The sequence below is a fragment of the Coffea arabica genome, chromosome 6e (genome assembly GCF_036785885.1).
Source record: "Coffea arabica cultivar ET-39 chromosome 6e, Coffea Arabica ET-39 HiFi, whole genome shotgun sequence".
NCBI lineage: Eukaryota > Viridiplantae > Streptophyta > Magnoliopsida > Gentianales > Rubiaceae > Coffea > Coffea arabica.
Genome location: NC_092321.1, coordinates 11,943,685 through 11,961,104, shown reverse-complemented (window position 1 = coordinate 11,961,104; position 17,420 = coordinate 11,943,685). Strand labels below are relative to the sequence as shown.

The following is a 17,420-nucleotide window of genomic DNA, read 5'->3' as shown; positions in this document are numbered from 1 at the left end:
CTAGAGAAAGTGTTGGTTTGCTATGAAGCTAAAAAAGATTAGAAATCAATTTTTATATTTCACATGAAGCTCGAATTTTAATTGGAACACAAATTCAGCTAGACTTGGTCATCAAATCACATCTATATATATATATTATGATAAGACCCCAACTGATGATGAATTGGTAGTAGTAACATCGATAATATGAACACTGACTTTTTGCTTCGTTTTTGGTATTTATCAATGCAGGAAAAGCAGAAAGGAAAACTGAAAGAAGCGCATGAGTGCAAAAAGCATCATAAGACACAGACTGGAAAGACTCCCCAAGTGGCTGGCTGCACGCAGCATCCTCAAGGGCCCAACCAGACGGCCGACGACGGTTCAAACTTCAACCACTGCATAGTGCAATTGCATCACAGCATTTCTCCTACTTTTGGTCAAAAAAAATCAGAACCCCTTCTTTTTCTTGTTTAACTTTTCCTTTTTCTTGCTAGCACTAACAGTCACGTATGCTTTTGAAGGCAAGAGCATGTGATGTGGTCGATGAGATCTTCTGTCCTGGAAATGGGCATCTCCAAGAATGAGTTACTATGCATGCACCATACCTCATCCCATTTCCCCTACAGGGAAAATTTAAAGAGGTACAGAACAAGATCAAAAAAGGGCTTTACATGTTTCTCCTACTCTTGACAAATGTGTACACATTTTCATCCAAACCATATGGTTCAGTTCACTGGCTTGCATCCATGAGGTCATGCAAGGGATGAAAGATCAATAATATTATTTACTCATTGGAGCATTCAGTATCTCTGACTGTGAAACGATATATACATACATGGTAAAACACAAAACAGCCTTCTAAACATGGAGGAAAGTAGAAACAAATAAAAATAGGTAAGAGCTAATTTAGGTTGTTCCACTGCTTAGGTAACCTTCTTTATAGTAAAGAATAAGAAAACAAAAATTCACATATCTATGCATATTTAGGTCCTCTAGTTATCTCGGACCAGAGAGCTCCATGGCATAAGCATCATAGTCTTCATCCATTGTTATCATCTCAAACATGACTGACTGGTCATAGACATTGTCATCATGTCCAGGGACAGTGGCATGGTGCAACCTAATTTGGGAACCATGAATGAGGGGGGGAAGGTTTGTGCCTTGATTTGGATAATTATGGGAGGCCGCCCATTTTTCTGCTAGGCCCTCTCCTTCAAGCATTCGAACCACATCCGACATCTTAGGCCGGTGGGCGGGGAGGTATTGAGTGCAAAGTAGAGCAACTTGGAGCATCTCACCCGCCTCAATCCGGTCATAGTTGATACCCAATTCTCTATCCACCAAAACTTCAATTTTCTTTTCCTGCTGTATTTTCTTAACCTGCAATGAAATGCCAAATTTTCAATGATGAAGGGAAAAAATATACGATGTGTATGAGCATACCCTTTGAATAACTATCAAGACTAAACAATGTGCCAAGCAAATCTCCGCCACATAGTTTTCTTGCGACATGGGAACACAAGCCCTTCCAGGCAAATATATGTTGTTCTTGAACACTATTCGGCTGGCTGTTCGCAGGTCAATTTCACAGACAGTACACATAGCACTTTAAAAGCTAATTGTTCGCCCAGAGCTTCATGATTAATCTACAAAACATTATTTGCAACGGCTCATGTAATTCAAAGAAAGTAATCGTGATATTTTTTCAGTGTCCCTTGAAGAGTATAGCCATTAGTAAATGAGCATTGGAAAAGAAAATTCCTGCCCGAACATAGATCTTAAAGATGCAGGACAATTAAAAGAAAAAGAGTCAACGATCCGAAGGAGTGAAATCATTGACTTGATCCCACTTTCTTAAAGAAACGTTTACAAAAAATAAGTCGTCAGTAAACTAAATAGCAGCTAAACAAAAAAGAAAATATTATGAAGCAGCGAGTGTTTGATAAACATCTGAATTCATGCATGACAATCTTAAGGCAGAATATAAGAGTACCCCAAGTAAAAGATTACAAATAAAGACCAAGAAAAACAGGTCATTAATTTCATGAACCACAGGCTAGTGATTTGAGTGTGAAGAAAGACTTCTCATGTTCCAAAGTAGCTAAACCAATTTAATAGCACACAAAGGTTTAGAAGTTTAGAAATAGGGTTCAGGGAAGAGACGAACCCATTCCAGCATGGCTCCTTTCTGGTTTACAGTTTTTCCGAAGTCAAGGGCTTTCATTCCAGTTATGAGCTCTATCAGCAGAATACCAAATCCAAAAACGTCAGTTTTCTCGGATGATTGACCAGTCGAGAGGTATTCAGGCGCAATGTGCCCTACAGTGCCACGAACAGCTGTTGTCACATGAGAATCGGCATGGTCAAGGAGCTTAGCTAGGCCAAAGTCACCAACAACAGCCTCACAGTAGTCATCTAGGAGAACATTAGCAGCCTTTACATCACGGTGAATTATTTTTGGATCACATTGCTCGTGCAGGTATAGGAGACCTCTTGCAGCTCCAATTGCAATTCTCTTTCTAGTGTTCCAGTCTAAAGCAGGTTTTCCTGCCATGATTAATATAACAGCAAACTATAATTACACTATCAACACAGTTGATTGACAACTCTGCTAGCTAGAAATTAAATGCATTTAGCAAAATTGATATACTGGTCATATTCCACCAAAGCTTGAAAAAGCATGTATTCTCTCAGGATTTAATTATCTATTAGCCATATTATTGAAAACTACTTATCTGATAACACAAACAAATTTGGGGAAAAAAGTGCAGTCATCTCCATTTGCAGTAAGCATCATTCTTCAATGAAGCAATATCTACTTTCTTTCCTCCTAAATAAAGAGGAAGAAGGTGAAATGAGCATCATAATTAGTCCTATTATGTTGGTCAGCCACCAAAAGAAATTTCAGGATCTTCTCTAAATCACATCATATTTCATGAATCAACAATCCAAGTATTAAGCCTTGGTCTGCTGCTTGTACCCTTGCCTAAACATTTCTTCACAGCACAATGATCTAAAGCTTAGGTGAAACTAAAAACTTTGCAGGTTCTCCATTCCAAACATCAGCTCTGAATTCTAACGATTTCCCGGGCAATTTTCCAAACTTAAAAACTATTTACATCAAGGTTGAGAGAAGCAAAAGCCAACCATTGTAGACCATCCCACTTACAAATGAATCAGCACGTACAAACATAAATCTCAGAAAAGGAAAGTTTGTGCTCATATCACCTAACAACAACTAGTGGAAGGCAGCAAATCTAAATGAAACTGAAAAGATATCATGAGCAGTTAAACATGGTCCCAGTTTCTAACCTACGTTATCTCATGCCACGTCATTTTCTGGAGCACCTGGGACCCATATACTACAGTGGTCCAAGGCAGTTGAAAAATGAATGTTGTATGGATCATGCACTGAACTAAGTATAAAACAGTAAAACCAAAGAGTTGACAAAGAATAGCAACTACGAACTTGCCGCAGGTGCATTTCATGAGTTGATGTACGTACCTTTTAGTCTTGATGCTACACTGCCATTAGACATGAATGGATACACCAAAAGCCTTTCATTTGGGATAGCACAATAACCAATTAGCCTTAGCAAATTCCTGTGAACTGCTAAGCTAATAAGCTCCAACTCAGTACGAAACTGTGACTCCCCTGCAGTTCCTGTCACATCCTTTAAACGCTTTACTGCAATCATTGTACCATCCCCTAACTTCCCCCTATATACATTGCCAAATCCCCCAGCACCAAGTATGTTCTTGGAACTGAAATTGTCTGTTGCAAGTTGAAGCTCCTTGAATGTAAAGCTTCTGAGATTGCCCAGTCTTAATAGATCCTCCTCTTGCACATCTACAGAAAGATTCAAGTTCTTGAGGCTCACCACAACCGCAAATAAGTGTTTATCTTTAAATTTGCATATGAAAGCTACAAGTTAATAATTACTCACCATTAATGTTGAGAATGGACTGTTTATTCTTTTTGCTTCTAGTCCAGATCAAAACTACAATTGCTAGGAGGAAAATGGAGACAAAGCTCAGACTAACACCAAGTGCAACAGCTAATCTTTTGGAATTGGATTTTCCTAAAGATGCAGGGGCAGTCAGAAGAAAATTGTTTGAAAGAAACAAAATTGATATCAACTTATAAACACAGTGTCTCATAAATTACCAGGGGATGAATCCATGGAGAATGAAAGAGAACTCATATTAAAATATCCGGAACAACTCTTGCCTGAGTGGCTTCCACATATCAAGGGGTTACCCACAATGCTATATAATTGATTACACATAGATCAAGAGGAATTGTTAAATTAGACCAGAAGAGAACGAAAGAAAATTAAAAAGTAATTATACCCTAGATAATTATAATAAATTGACATAACTCATGCACAAAGCATGTGTGTTATAAAAGGAGGTACGAGTACATGTTTGCATTTAACAGAAGAAAGTCACAGCAGAGAAGACATACTTGAATGCTTTGGTTGGAAATCTGGGAACAGGTCCACTCAGATTGTTGTAAGACAAGTCCCTGAAAGTGAAAGTGACTTCATGAGAGAGAACGCATTATCATTCAAGGTTTGAAACAAATCCTATGCTTGATTCCAAAAGAAAAATTTCTTGGAAAACCCAAAAATTACAGATTCTATGTTGCTTCTTTAAAAGACACTGAGACAAACAAGAAAAACAAATTAAAAGAAGGCAGAGAACAGAACAAAGATCTACACTCACAAGAAAGCAAGTTGAGGGACTTTGGCTAAAGACGGAGGAATAGCACCAGACAAGCTATTGTTGTTCAACCTTCTACTCATTTCGTTACATGACAAGCCCACAAAACAAGACAAAACAACTTTATTAAATAAATAATATATATATATATATATATATATGCGCCATTTCCAATATTAGCCAATTAAGAAAATGACAAAATTAAGCAAAAATGGTATATTGGAAAAGAGATTTAAAACATACAGGTACTGGAGCTTTGTTAGGAACCCCAAAGAATCAGGCAAAGGACCAGACAACTTGTTACTGGAGAGATCCAAAGTCTCAAGGTTTGAAAGATTGCCTAATTCTAGTGGAATGTGACCTGAGATGTTATTATTCTGCAACAACCTGCATGAGCGAAATCTGACCATTAAATACAGAAATTAGACATTAACACAACTCAGTTGCTAAAACCCAATATCAGAAGCATCCTAATCCACCATTTTCTTACACTTGCTTAAGGTTTGTGAGATTCGCAATGACCTCGGATAAAGTCCCAGATAGACCTTGACTTGGGGCTCCTCTGTTAAACCCAGAGCAGAAAAATGATAAAAATGCAGTCTTTACTGTTCAATATAATCAAACGTAACGGAAACATTGCTACAAAAGTATTAAAAGAGCCAGAAAGTTTTAAAAACTCACATGCCAGTAACAAGATTATCAGAGGAACAAGTAATCATAGACCAACTACAGGGGTCTACAGAATCTTCATCCCAGTTGCTCAGAACCCCATGAGGGTCGCTCAAAACATTCTTGACACTAATCAAAGCTTCAACTAACAATCCCAGGAAATAATACAAAAAAAAAATTAGTGGAATGCAAGTGAAAAAAAAAGATAAACTTTTTATCATCTTTTGTTGTTTACCTTCAGGATTTCGAGCTTCATACGAATAACAAAGTGTAGGAGAAAACACGAAGAAGCCCAGAAGAAAGAAACGGTAGCTGAAGATGACAGACATGGCCATTGCATAGAAGAGGTGATCAAGAATACATTTTCTGAACACAACCTTGAGTTTTTTGGCTCTTGCTGCTTCACAAATGCTATAAAGTATGAATAAAATGGTTTGTTTTCTTCTTGCTTGCTTTCGGTTTCCGCTCTAGGCTTTTTGGGCTTTCCTAAAGTCACACTTTTTCAGTTACCTTCTTTTGCTGTGGGCAAAAACACACCGCAGCGCAACACCGGTCAGCGTGTGTGTGTGTGTTAATGTGTGTACTAGTCACTTGCAGAGAGTATAGTGTGGGGTGTGGGTATGTTTTAATGTACCTGAGCTGAGCATGCTATTTTGTTGCTTTTTCCATTTTGATTACATGGAATGGATAGGTTTGCAGTTGCAAAATTTTATGTACTGTTCTGTTCCACTTTTTCTCTTTTCTTTAGCTCAGTGGGAGCCTTAATGTATTGTATCTTTCTTCTATTTGCCACTGAAGATTAGTTGAGCACAAGCTTAGGCTTAGACTTGAATTGCGCTATCAGCAATCTGTGACAGAATTTGTAAATAGTACAGTAAATCTTGCATTTAGGACATTCTCTGACCTTGAAATATATAAACTCGGACTCTTTAATAAATGTCTTTGGATTGAGGCTGCTCTGTTGTTTTTTTTCTTTATTTTTTGTCATTTTAATATTTGGGGTGGGGGAATATTACAAGTTTTTGCGCAGTTAGTGTTCTCATTTTGTTCCCTTTTCTATTTTTTTTTTACCTTAAATTTCCCTTTGGCAAAGTGCGTTCAATGTGTGACTATGTGAGAGAGAGAGGAAAAAGAAGGAAAGAGACGAGAATCAGATGGAGATGACATGATACGGAATGTCAGTGAAAGTGAGGAAAAGAAAAGAGAGGTATGAAGCTCAAAATTTGAGAGTGACAGCAAAGGATTGGATGCAAAGAAATGCAATGCAATGAATAACAATAATATATTTCTCAACACACCACAGTACTCTATATTCTCGTTTCCTATATAGTTCCTATCACAAAATTCACAGCTGCTGCAAAGTCCTAGCCTGCTGCTACGGCTACTACTGCAGAACTAGTAGGCACTAAGAGGACAGGCAACCTTTGCCCTTTGACCCTCCTTCTATCTGCATCTCTCTTGTTTTGAGTTGGAAATAATTGCTTGTTTAGACCTATGTTTTCAGAACCGGACCGGATAGCGACTCGGCCAAGGTCAGGGGTCAGGGGTCAATGGGTTCGACCGGGGGTCGATAGGGGTCGAACCGGATGACGTCATAAATAAAAATTATTTAAAAATTAAAATATTATATATATCATATCTAATAATATATTGATATTAATAAAGGTATATTCATACATATTTGATGTTTCAAATATATTTAACAAGAAAATACAAAGAAATTAGAACAATCAAGTAGCAATTTATATTATTTAATAAATATTAACAAGTTTAGAATTAAAATTATGAATTTAATTGAAAAATAACATCAAATTGTAGGACAATATTTATAAAGTATCAAATATTTGAGGTATACGAATAAGTTTTAACAATTTAGGGGGCCAAAACATAATATTATAAAGTTTGAATTTTTTTTTAAAAAAATTACTGTTGAACCGGAAAAACCGGGTTTTTCCCGGTCAAACCCGGTCAAACCCGGATTTTGACCGGCTTTGACCGAGTTTTAAAATTTCCGGTTTTCTAAGTTGACTCGGACCGGCTACCTGGCCGGTTCCCGGTTCGACCGGTTCGACCGGCCGGTCCGGTCCGAGTTTGAAAACAGAGGTTTAGACCAAACATCAGAGCAGGAGAAGCATTGCAAGAAACGCAAGGAAACAGAAATTTTTGGAATGGTCTTTATGGGGTGGGGGGCAGTCCATTTCTTTTGTTCCTTTTGATAGTCTATCTGAGATAAGACTGGACATTGCTTTAATGCGATGTTCTCCAATTCCATTATTGTGGTAGCTGTTTGTGATGCTTTTTAAGTTATTAATGGAAGTTAGAGTTCTTGGTTCAATGTACAACTTGTAGTTCTTTCTTGGAGTCCAATCCAAATCTCTGATCCCTTAGGTTCTTTCCTTCAATGGGGTTGTGGACAGAAAGATTTTGGCATGTAAAGATTCCTCCTAATCTCCAATTGGACCAATTCCATATCCATGGTGGTGATGATTATGGAATATCTGTCTGGTCAACTAAGTTGGTTGCCAAATGGCATACTTGCCAAATTCAAGACTCTGACAAGGAATTTTTACAACAAATTGTTCTTATGGGTGTTGGAAGGCTGGTAGTGGTAGCCCTAAATCTTTACTTGTACATGACATGGTTGGGGCCTTGTATTAAATTTCTTTATGATTTTTGGCTGAGAGAAAGGCTGGAAATGTCTATCTAACCTAGTTAACTGCCTTTTAAGTGTGATCCTGATAACTTTCATCCACAAGAGTTTGAACCATAGTTACTTGACTTAAAAGGAGTTAGTCTAGCACTCAAACATTTTCCTTTTTTTTTTTTCTTTTTTGAGTTTTCCAAACTAATATCTATTTCCTTCAACAACATTTGGTTTGCTCACCTACTAACACGACTGCGCAGAAAGAGAGCTTCAAAGCATGAACCTTAACCACTTAACTACCACCTTCATGGTGTAAATTATTATGGACAGATTTAAAGCAGGATTAATTCTTACTTAGGTCTCTAGCTAAAATTCAAAATGAATATAATAGTTATCTCACTTAAATAAAATCATTGACAGAAATGAGATAAATTTTAATATTCAAGTCGAACAGATTTCATACTTTAAAAGCTAAAGTGAGACAAAATTTTATACTTTAGGAATTAAAGTGCGACTTTTTTTTTATACTTCAAGAATTAAAATTGGACTGATTTTATATTTTCGAAATTCAAATATCCTACTTTAAAGTTTAAGGACCTAAGTAAAATTTTGAATATAGTTGAAGGATGCACATTAAAATTAGCCCTTTTGGGGCGTGAACCTTTGCACTTAACTACTCCCTTCATGGTGTAAAATTAGTATGTGAGCGTTACGGCATTTTGGCATAAAGAAGGGAAAAAATATTATCAGTGGAGATACTGTGGGAGAAAAGAAACTGATGACTGATAAGCAAACAGCTTTTGTGTCTCGCACAGTCCGGAAAAGAATAACGTAAAAACCCTTCTTTTATGAGATCTGTAAGATGCTTCTTATCAGGAAAGAAACCCCAGAGGGCGTTGGACTTGGGGAAGGGGGGGTTCAAGACAGAGATGCCATATTGATTGCTTGAACAATTTATTGGCTGAAAAAAATATTTCATGTTATTCCCATCATATTTCGAGGCAAAGCAGCAGAACAAGGTTGTATTTGGATTGCATTTTTTGTGATTTTTTATGGAAAAAATACTGTAGCGATTTGATGTATGTGAGGGAAAAATGTAATAGAAAAATGTGATCACGGAAAGCGACGTAATTTTTCGACGTAAACGGCAATCCAAATAAGGCCTAGCCCGGGCTTGATTCAGTGTTAGTTAGCACCATAGAGGGTTTCGGCTATCATCAACAGTGACTGCACGGTACAGTAGTGTAGACAATAGCACAATTAATGCGTATGATACGATGATGATATAATAAACGTAGATACTAATACAATAAGATTGTATTTAAAAAAAATATAACAAATTTTTTTGACGCGTTAAAATTGATGTTCTATATTTAATCTCCACCATCTAATTTCGAAACATCCCATCTCCATCATCAACTGCGCATTCTTGTGAGGATAGAAGCCCCTGGTCCAGTGAGCATGATGATGAGCAAGCTGCAATTTTACAGTAAAAAGGTTGCTCAATCAATCATCATAAGTTACAAGCCGTGCGTGTTTCATCATTCGAGTGATGAAACTGGAGCCAATATTCACTATTTACCATCTTAAAATTCTTTCCAAGAACATGAATCTAGATTTTGCCATGATTTTTCTTTTTGCTTCAGTTCTGAACATCCAACGCGGCCGACTGTTTGTTTGTGTACAAGAATGTAATAATGCCATCTTCCCTTGCTTTATGATTTCACTGCAAATTATAATATAATTTACAATTTACAATGAAAATTTCTACAAATTTTACTACTTAAGGCTCTAAATTCATCAGAACTGAAACAAAAAAAAATTTCCATGATATTGCCATCAATACCCGATAATAATTTGTTAGCAACCACGTGAAAATAAATGTTGATATCATACATGAGGCAATTGTTGAGGTTTCTAAAATGTGGAAATCGTAACCGTTGTGATAGAAAAATATAAATCCAACATCAAGTTGATGAGTGCTTTTGTCTTTTCTCATAAGTGGTGGTAATTAAATATGTCAAATTAAAAATTCACATATTAATTAGTGTAATAAAAAAAAATTTGCCAATCATAAATGCCACTTTAGAGCCCTTTCTTTTAGGACTAGTTTCATTGCAAAATCACAAAAGTCACAGTAGAAAAAAAAAAAAAAAAAAAGGGACAAGGGTGAAGGCTTTCTCACAGGAGTATATTTTTTTCTCAACCATACAAAACTTTTCATGGAGATTTGTGTGTACGTGATATATTATATTTAAGTAATCAGTGAAATATTATAAGATAATGGAGAACAAAAGGGATGCAAAGTGTATCTATGGGGAATTGGCAAATGCAAATCTTTATGGGAGTGCGTTTTTTCTTCCATGCGTTGGCATTGATTCTTCCACGGCTTTTGGTAGTGCTCAAATTGGGAAGGCAAAAGCCATCAACATAAAGCCGCAAAGCTAGTAGAAATGTGGCCAAAAGCAAAAGGTTCTAATCCTTTTTCTATAATTTCCTCTTCTTTTTATTTGTTTACTTTTCCCCTTTGGATGGACACCCAATATATTCTTATCCTTTGGCTACATATTTTATCTTCATTTGTTGATAGGAAACTTCCTAAATTATGTTATGCTTTTGCCATTCCTTGATCATCTTTGCTTGTCGAACTGATTAGTCCCGGAAGAGATTTGACAAACAATTGACTATGTAACTGTGTATGGATGATGTAATTTCTGTAATTAGTATAAATTTAATGAAATGATGATGTTTTTTATTTAAAAAAAAAACACATAATTTTATGTTGGCTTTTCCAATTTTGATTTTAATTTTGATTTTACTGATTTAAAAGTTGAAAGAACAGGATAGCACCACTTCGTATTCTTGCTCTCACGGATGAAATATTTATTGCGTCATAATTTATAGCTAATAGCAGCCCGAATCATTTCTACGAATTGGTCAAAACACCACTTCTTGCCATGATGACCACATTCTAATTTCTAAGTACAATTAAAGAATGTCAAACCGAATCAAGAAAAAGATATTAAATCTTCCGGATTCTAGTTGCAGCTGGTTCATTTATTCTTAAACTACCCTTTTATCATCATATAATAATTGTACTAACCTTGTAAATATTATGGATCCTATCAGGGGTGTGAACCAACTGTAATCAAGTCGAGCACTCTAGTGTTCTTTCGACCTTATTTGATTATTTTAACAAGTTTAAAATTTTGTTCAAGTTTGGTTTGTTTAGTTGTCGAATCAAGTTTGAATAAGATTTCTATCAAATTTGAAATTTATGGAACACAAAAAACAGTTCAAGTTTAATTTAACTAATTAGCAAACTAAACTCGAACAAACTCTTATCAAATCGAATTCCATTCAAATATAGAATAATTTAACAATTCAAATTTAACTTGACTAGTTAACGAACTAAAATTGAACGAACTATTACCAAGTCGAACTCCATTCAACTATAGAATAATTTGGTTCATGTTTCAGTCTTAGATCCTACTATCTAGAAACCAGGAAGTGTGACTGTAGAAATTAATCTGTTATGGACGCAAGTATACTATGAGTATTTTGGTTCAGGATTGTGTGTGGATATTTAAGAAGCAAATCTCATATAAGAAGTTCATCAGATATCATTACACACACGTCATAAATCCAAACCTTATCAAAACAAATATCCATCCAAGTTCCAAAGTGTGCATGTAGATGTAGATAATATAAAATTCGATTTATGTGTTCATCAGAACGCATAAAAAATTGTTTTTTTTTCTCCATTTTGGATCTGGTGATGGATACCAGTTTCCTTGCTTACATCTCCAACAAAACCCCGGAGTTTGTACAGTTCTGGGGTCTAAATTGCTGCCGAAAATCACCAAGCCACATGTCACAGACCAAAACGAAATCCTCCACCCAGAATTACGCGTAGCATTTTCCTTATTTACTTTGTAAAATAAGTGGGAGACCATCAAAATTTCATCGTTCCGGATTCTAAATAGAGTAAAAGCCCACAAAACCAAGGACCATAATCCAACAAGTCCTCTAATACTATGTTGTGTTCATGATTTGAATATCTTACCCATGTACTTTCTAATTCGAAGTGACCCAAAAGCTTTTTCTTTACGGGCCTCCATCTACTTTCCAAAAGGCGTTCTTCTTCAGCCCAACAATTTGTTGAACCAGGAGATTCTTGAAAATAAATGGGTTCTTTTTTTTTATTTTTTATGTTAAATGGAAGAGACTTGCTTAGAAAGGAAGTTATTCTGAAATTCGGAGCTAAGATCGAGGATCGATTAAAACAGCCCAGAAAAAGTACCTAAAACCAAGGAATTAATAGCACTACAACCATCTTATTCTTGAGTTCGCGTCGATTGCCTCCTGAACCAGCAGTTTCAAAAAAAAAAAATTTCTGGGATAAAATCAGCAGTTTCAATTTGAGTTGTTTATAACGGATTGTTCAATTTCTGTGATATTGTTTCATAGTAAGCATCACAAAAAAAAAAAAAAAAAAAATTTCTACACAATGGTCCCAATTCATTTCTTTTAATTTAATAGAAAATTCCAGGTATTACGAATAAGACACATTGTACAAAAAATATATAATGGCACATATAGTTCTGGATTCGAGTTTCACTATAACCGGCGATAAATTTAAGTTTTAACCACCTTGTAATCTCCTTCTCTTTTTCTCTTTTCCGTTTTTCTCCTTTTTTGATCGATATCATCCTTGTTCAACTACTGCACATTGCGAGCTAAAAACAAGCATCTCCCTAACCGATGGAACCACGACCTACCCTTATAACCATAATCATGTTTGGATTAGCTGTTTTTGAAATTTTTTACTGTAATAGAATTTTTAGAGTATATTTTGGAATATTTTTGGAAAATATTTTGAAATATTTAAGAGTAGTAGAGTTTTTAAAATATATTTTGAGATATTTTTTAAACATTAAAAACAATTTAGACTATTTTTAGAGTACTTTTTAAAAATTTTTGTATTTGAAAAACTAGTGTTCTTTTTTTTTTTTTGCCCGAGTAGTTCATCTTATGTTTTAATATAGTAGGCTTTGGGCTCTGCTAGTGTTATATCAAATACTAGCTATTAGCAATATCTTTTTATAATAACTTGGCCAAGTAGAAGCATATGAAAGAAATTGATAACTAATCCAACAAGTGGCTTTTTGCACAGATTTTGCAAGACACAGTTTGCAATCATGCAATGTAGTAAAAAAATATTCTTGTTGTGTAATACTACATAGATAGTGACTCGTGTGGACAAACTGAAGGGTGAAAGTGGTGGATTTAATTCTACAAATTTAAATTTGGGACAAAAGTGCTAATTCAAGGGAAAACTCTGGGCGCATACTGAAAAAATGACAGAGAATTTTAAGGGTACAAACTAGTGGAATATATCATATGTTGGGGATGAGATAAACAGTGAAATGTAGCAGGATAGGCTACTCCAACAAACAGAAAATATCAAGAAAGTTGAATGTAAGAATAGTCAAAAAAGAAAAGAAAAGAAAAGAAAACAGGCACAAAGAAAGGTAGAGGGGCAGAGAGTATATATGTGATTGGGAGAGAAAAGCTGTGTTGAGGCACCAGCCACAACCTGGTGGAATGATAAGTTTTAATATTAGCAAAGCTAAAAGCCATCACTCAACTGTTCCCTTTTTTTTTTTTTTTTTCTCCCCTTTCTTTTGCAAAAAGGGGATTGTTTCCTTTTTGGGGCAATAAATAATCTTAACCGAACAATTAAATAATTTCGGTTGAAAATTCAAGAAACCGGCAAATCTCTAGTTTTGTACAATATTTAATCGGAGAATGAAGAATCAAATCTTTGACATGTTAGCACATATTCACATTTCTATCATTAAAGATAAGACTAAATGAATCGGGACCGATTCTTCTACTTTGCGGCAAAAAACAATGCTTTATGCATTCAATTCCACTGAGATCGACTGAAGCCTGAAGGGCATTGAAAGGTTGATTCTTTATATTTTGTGCATGCACAATATAATGGGGACGGTAATCACGCTATCCGCGGCATGCGCCACCGACAACTCTACATTTTTGCCGGCTTACTGGAATCTGTCATATTATACACATATCCTTCACATTTTCATCATAAAATTAAAGTCAGCATTAAGAATTGGAAATTTTCCCCTGAACTTTTCTGGTATAAGAGGGGCGGGATTTAAGAAGTAGGGAGGGAAAAAGGGAGAATTTGAATCTACGCCTCCAAGCTTTGGAGTTTTAATTTTAATATATATATATATATATATTGATTAATCTTTCTTATATTGATAATGTATATACTGTTAATATTGGATGAATGATAATTATGTGAAATTTGAATTTAAAATTCAAACATGTCATGAATAAAACGATGATAGTATATATACTGTCAGTGTATAAAAGATTTACTCTATATATATACATATATAACCAATACTAACTTCTTCTTCTGCCCATGTAGTCAAAGGATTTTGTAAAAAAAAAAAAAGAGAAATTTTAAAAATACCATGATCACTCGTTCATGATCTCTCTTCAATGAAAAGTTCAATTTAGAGGAGTATTTTTAGACTGGTTTACGTAAAATCATGATATTTTAAAATTTGCCTTCTTGATCATGTAGCAAAATCTTTAATCGCCTTGGATAAATCAAATTTCGCATGAAAAGAGTTGATGAGAGATCACTGAGATAATCTAGATTTCTGATAAATTCACTAGTAAAATCAGGACTAAAAGATCAAGAATTTGTTTCATTTTTTCTTTTCTTATTGGATAAAGCTCAGACTAGCAGCAGAAGGATGCACGGGCAATTAAAAATTCAGGGACTAATTTAATTACGTGGTTGCTAGTTGTCAACTTTAATAATGAGATTATGTGCCAGTCCCATTATTCTTGAAAAACATGGAATCCATGTACTATTATATTGAGAGCATCCGTAGCCATTGACCTAGACACATAAGACAAACGAATTTATAGAATAAAGCCATGGATGAGCAATGATTTTAGCAACTAGGATATTAAATACAAGCTGCAGCCTAAAGTAGACAAATTATTAGCTTTTCTGATCAAACTTTGTCATAAGAGAGATTAGGAAAAAAAGTATATTCTGTTGTTTCTGCATAATTTGGTAGCAATCTCACGAAAAAGGATGCCATCTGAATTTGTTGTTTTGGTCTCACTAGTGTTGGCCTCATCTCAAGATCATTTCCGCGGCTCCAAAACACAGGCACATTTGACACAATTCTGACTGGGATCTGATTGTGGATAAGCTTATATGCTACTACTATTGTTTGGGAATTCCTCTTTCTTTTTTCTTGTTTTATTCTTCTGCTCTTGTGGTGGGCAGCGTTCAGTTTGCTTGTGATTAGTGCTAAAACATGAAGACCACTAGTTCCCAATTATAGATGCTAGAAAAGAATAATTAGCGATAAATCATTTGGGCGCATGCATGGCTGAGGTTGTTGGTTATTATTTTTTTTCTTTTTTTGAACGGAGATTGTTGGTTTGGTATGTAGTATCTTCATCAGATCTGTTACATCTATTTATGTCTGATGTAACTTTGCTATTAGTGTAGATTTAATGAAATTGCGATGTTCATTAGGGTAAAAAAAAAAGATTGTCGATTTGGTCTGGATGGATGGGGGGTCTAAATATAGTCGAATTATCACAAGTTTTTCCCCATGAGAAATTCAACATGTTGCAGGAAAATTTGTTTAAAAGTTGAGCAAAGCATGCGTGTTATAAATATCAAACTAGTGACTAGTCACTGCTTTACTATATCATTAGATGTCCTTCTGATCAAACTTTGCTTGTCTTACATTTGGAAAGATAACAATTATTGACCATCATTGCCAACAAAAGTTTCATTTGCTTTACTTGCCCATCCTCCTTATGGAGGAGTAATGGATCTAAGTGCATGCATGGCAGATGCAAACCAAGAGGATTTCAAATTTCAATTAATCTACTGAAACTGTTAGCTGCTATAGTTTAATACTCCATCAACAAATTTCATTTGGTTTAAGGTTATAGCTAACAGTGGAGAACGGGAAATCATATAGCTGGTAGGAGTAGCTACTGCAAGTGGCAATGATTTCACAAGCCAATGCTCACTAGTTGCTAAGTATATAAGGTTGATAGAATTATTATTATTTTTTTTTTTTTTAAGTAGGAGGTCTTGAATTCAAGATTTCTTACTTACAATCTCTCCCATCTTACCATCCAACCTAACCCTCCTCCTAAGGTTGTTAGTTGTAAATATGCAGCTCTGGATTAATGATGAAGTATCTCAGATTGGGTTGATTCACTATGAGACTGGTCTGGATCTAGTTAGTCTTTGACCTGAAAAGAAAAGAATGGGACTTTCTTCCCTGGCGGGACTCCTACACCCAAGTTAGAAGGGAAAGAGGAAGGAAAAGAGTATAAAACTGAGCATTGTGTGTGTTTGTTGCAGGAGAGAGGATCATCCGTCTTTTTCCTTAAATTGAATCAATCTGTTTATGTTTGCATGCTTCATAGTGGGTTTTGCTACAGTGCAGCATGTAATCCAAAGACCTCGACCTCTAGATCTTGAGTGATGTATCGCTGGAGATTAACCTCCATTATTTAATTGTGTTGAGTGACTCGTGTTTTCATTTTTTACCGACTGACACCTGATAAACACGTGTCAGTTTATTATTCGGGTGATTGATACGTGCCCTTTTAAGTATATTATTTCCCTCCAAAGTGATGATGGCTACATTTGAATATCGTATGTACAGTGGAGTTAGGAGGTTAATACGTAGAAAGATTTTGGCATATGATTAAAGCTTTGCTCGAATCCGTTAATTGAATATTTTCCTCTTATGTAAGTTGGCTGGCTGGTGGCCATGAAATTGCCTTTACAACTAATTAATTCGCGATTACGAAGTCAGAGAGATGCGTGGTCACTTAATTGTAGCAAAGAGTGCAATTTGCAGCTTAGTTCTAGACATTTAAATGAAGATGTTTTGAAGAGTTTTGTCAAATCAATGAGTGATACCAATAAAAAGAAAAATGGAGTCGGTTAATGATATTTCAATCGAAGGAAACAAAACCCCATTAATATTATGGCGGTCATATCAGTGGCTGCTGGTTTACAGCAAAATATTAAGGGCATATGATTCATTGCCACGCATGAAAAGCACAGATATTATCATGAGAATGTGATTGGTTCCCCGCATGCATAATACAAACAAGAAAAACAAAAACACAAGAGGACGTGATTTGTTAATGGGAACTTATAGCTAGTGCCATTAGGCAATGACTATATGTCCCTCATTTTGACTCTTAAAACTAACTTATGTATAGTACCATTAACTTTTTTTTTTTTTTTTTTGCAGAATTCTAATGGGATTCTTAATCTTTTGGGGTGAAATCATGT

The 17,420-nt window shown here is 35.3% G+C and overlaps 1 protein-coding gene across 2 annotated transcripts; it reads right to left on the bottom strand.

The window, feature by feature from the left end:
* Nucleotides 1–743: 743 nt before the first annotated feature.
* Nucleotides 744–6,127, bottom strand: LOC113695935 (probable LRR receptor-like serine/threonine-protein kinase At2g23950). Of its 2 annotated transcripts, XM_027215165.2 has the most exons (11): nt 5,612–6,123; nt 5,389–5,521; nt 5,198–5,269; nt 4,951–5,094; nt 4,711–4,782; nt 4,451–4,510; nt 4,151–4,251; nt 3,930–4,064; nt 3,488–3,832; nt 2,150–2,529; nt 744–1,362 (listed from the first exon to the last, which is right to left on the bottom strand). In XM_027215165.2, the coding sequence occupies exons 1-11, from the start codon at nt 5,709–5,711 to the stop codon at nt 979–981; spliced, it is 1,926 nt and encodes a 641-aa protein (XP_027070966.1). In that variant the 5' UTR covers nt 5,712–6,123; the 3' UTR covers nt 744–978. The 2 variants fall into 2 exon arrangements, with proteins under 2 accessions (XP_027070966.1, XP_071911368.1); XM_072055267.1 differs by lacking the exon at nt 4,711–4,782 and having other exon boundaries at nt 5,612–6,127.
* Between the last annotated feature and the right edge of the window lie 11,293 nt (nt 6,128–17,420).

Bases quoted from the DNA above. Each gene is read 5' to 3' on its own strand.
- LOC113695935 (XM_027215165.2), bottom strand. From the start codon at position 5,711: ATGGCCATGTCTGTCATCTTCAGCTACCGTTTCTTTCTTCTGGGCTTC. The intron at 4,252-4,450 runs GTATGTCTTCTC...TCAATTATATAG, and splicing joins TTTCCAACCAAAGCATTCAA to CATTGTGGGTAACCCCTTGA. The intron at 4,065-4,150 runs GTAATTTATGAG...CTGCATCTTTAG, and splicing joins CTCCATGGATTCATCCCCTG to GAAAATCCAATTCCAAAAGA.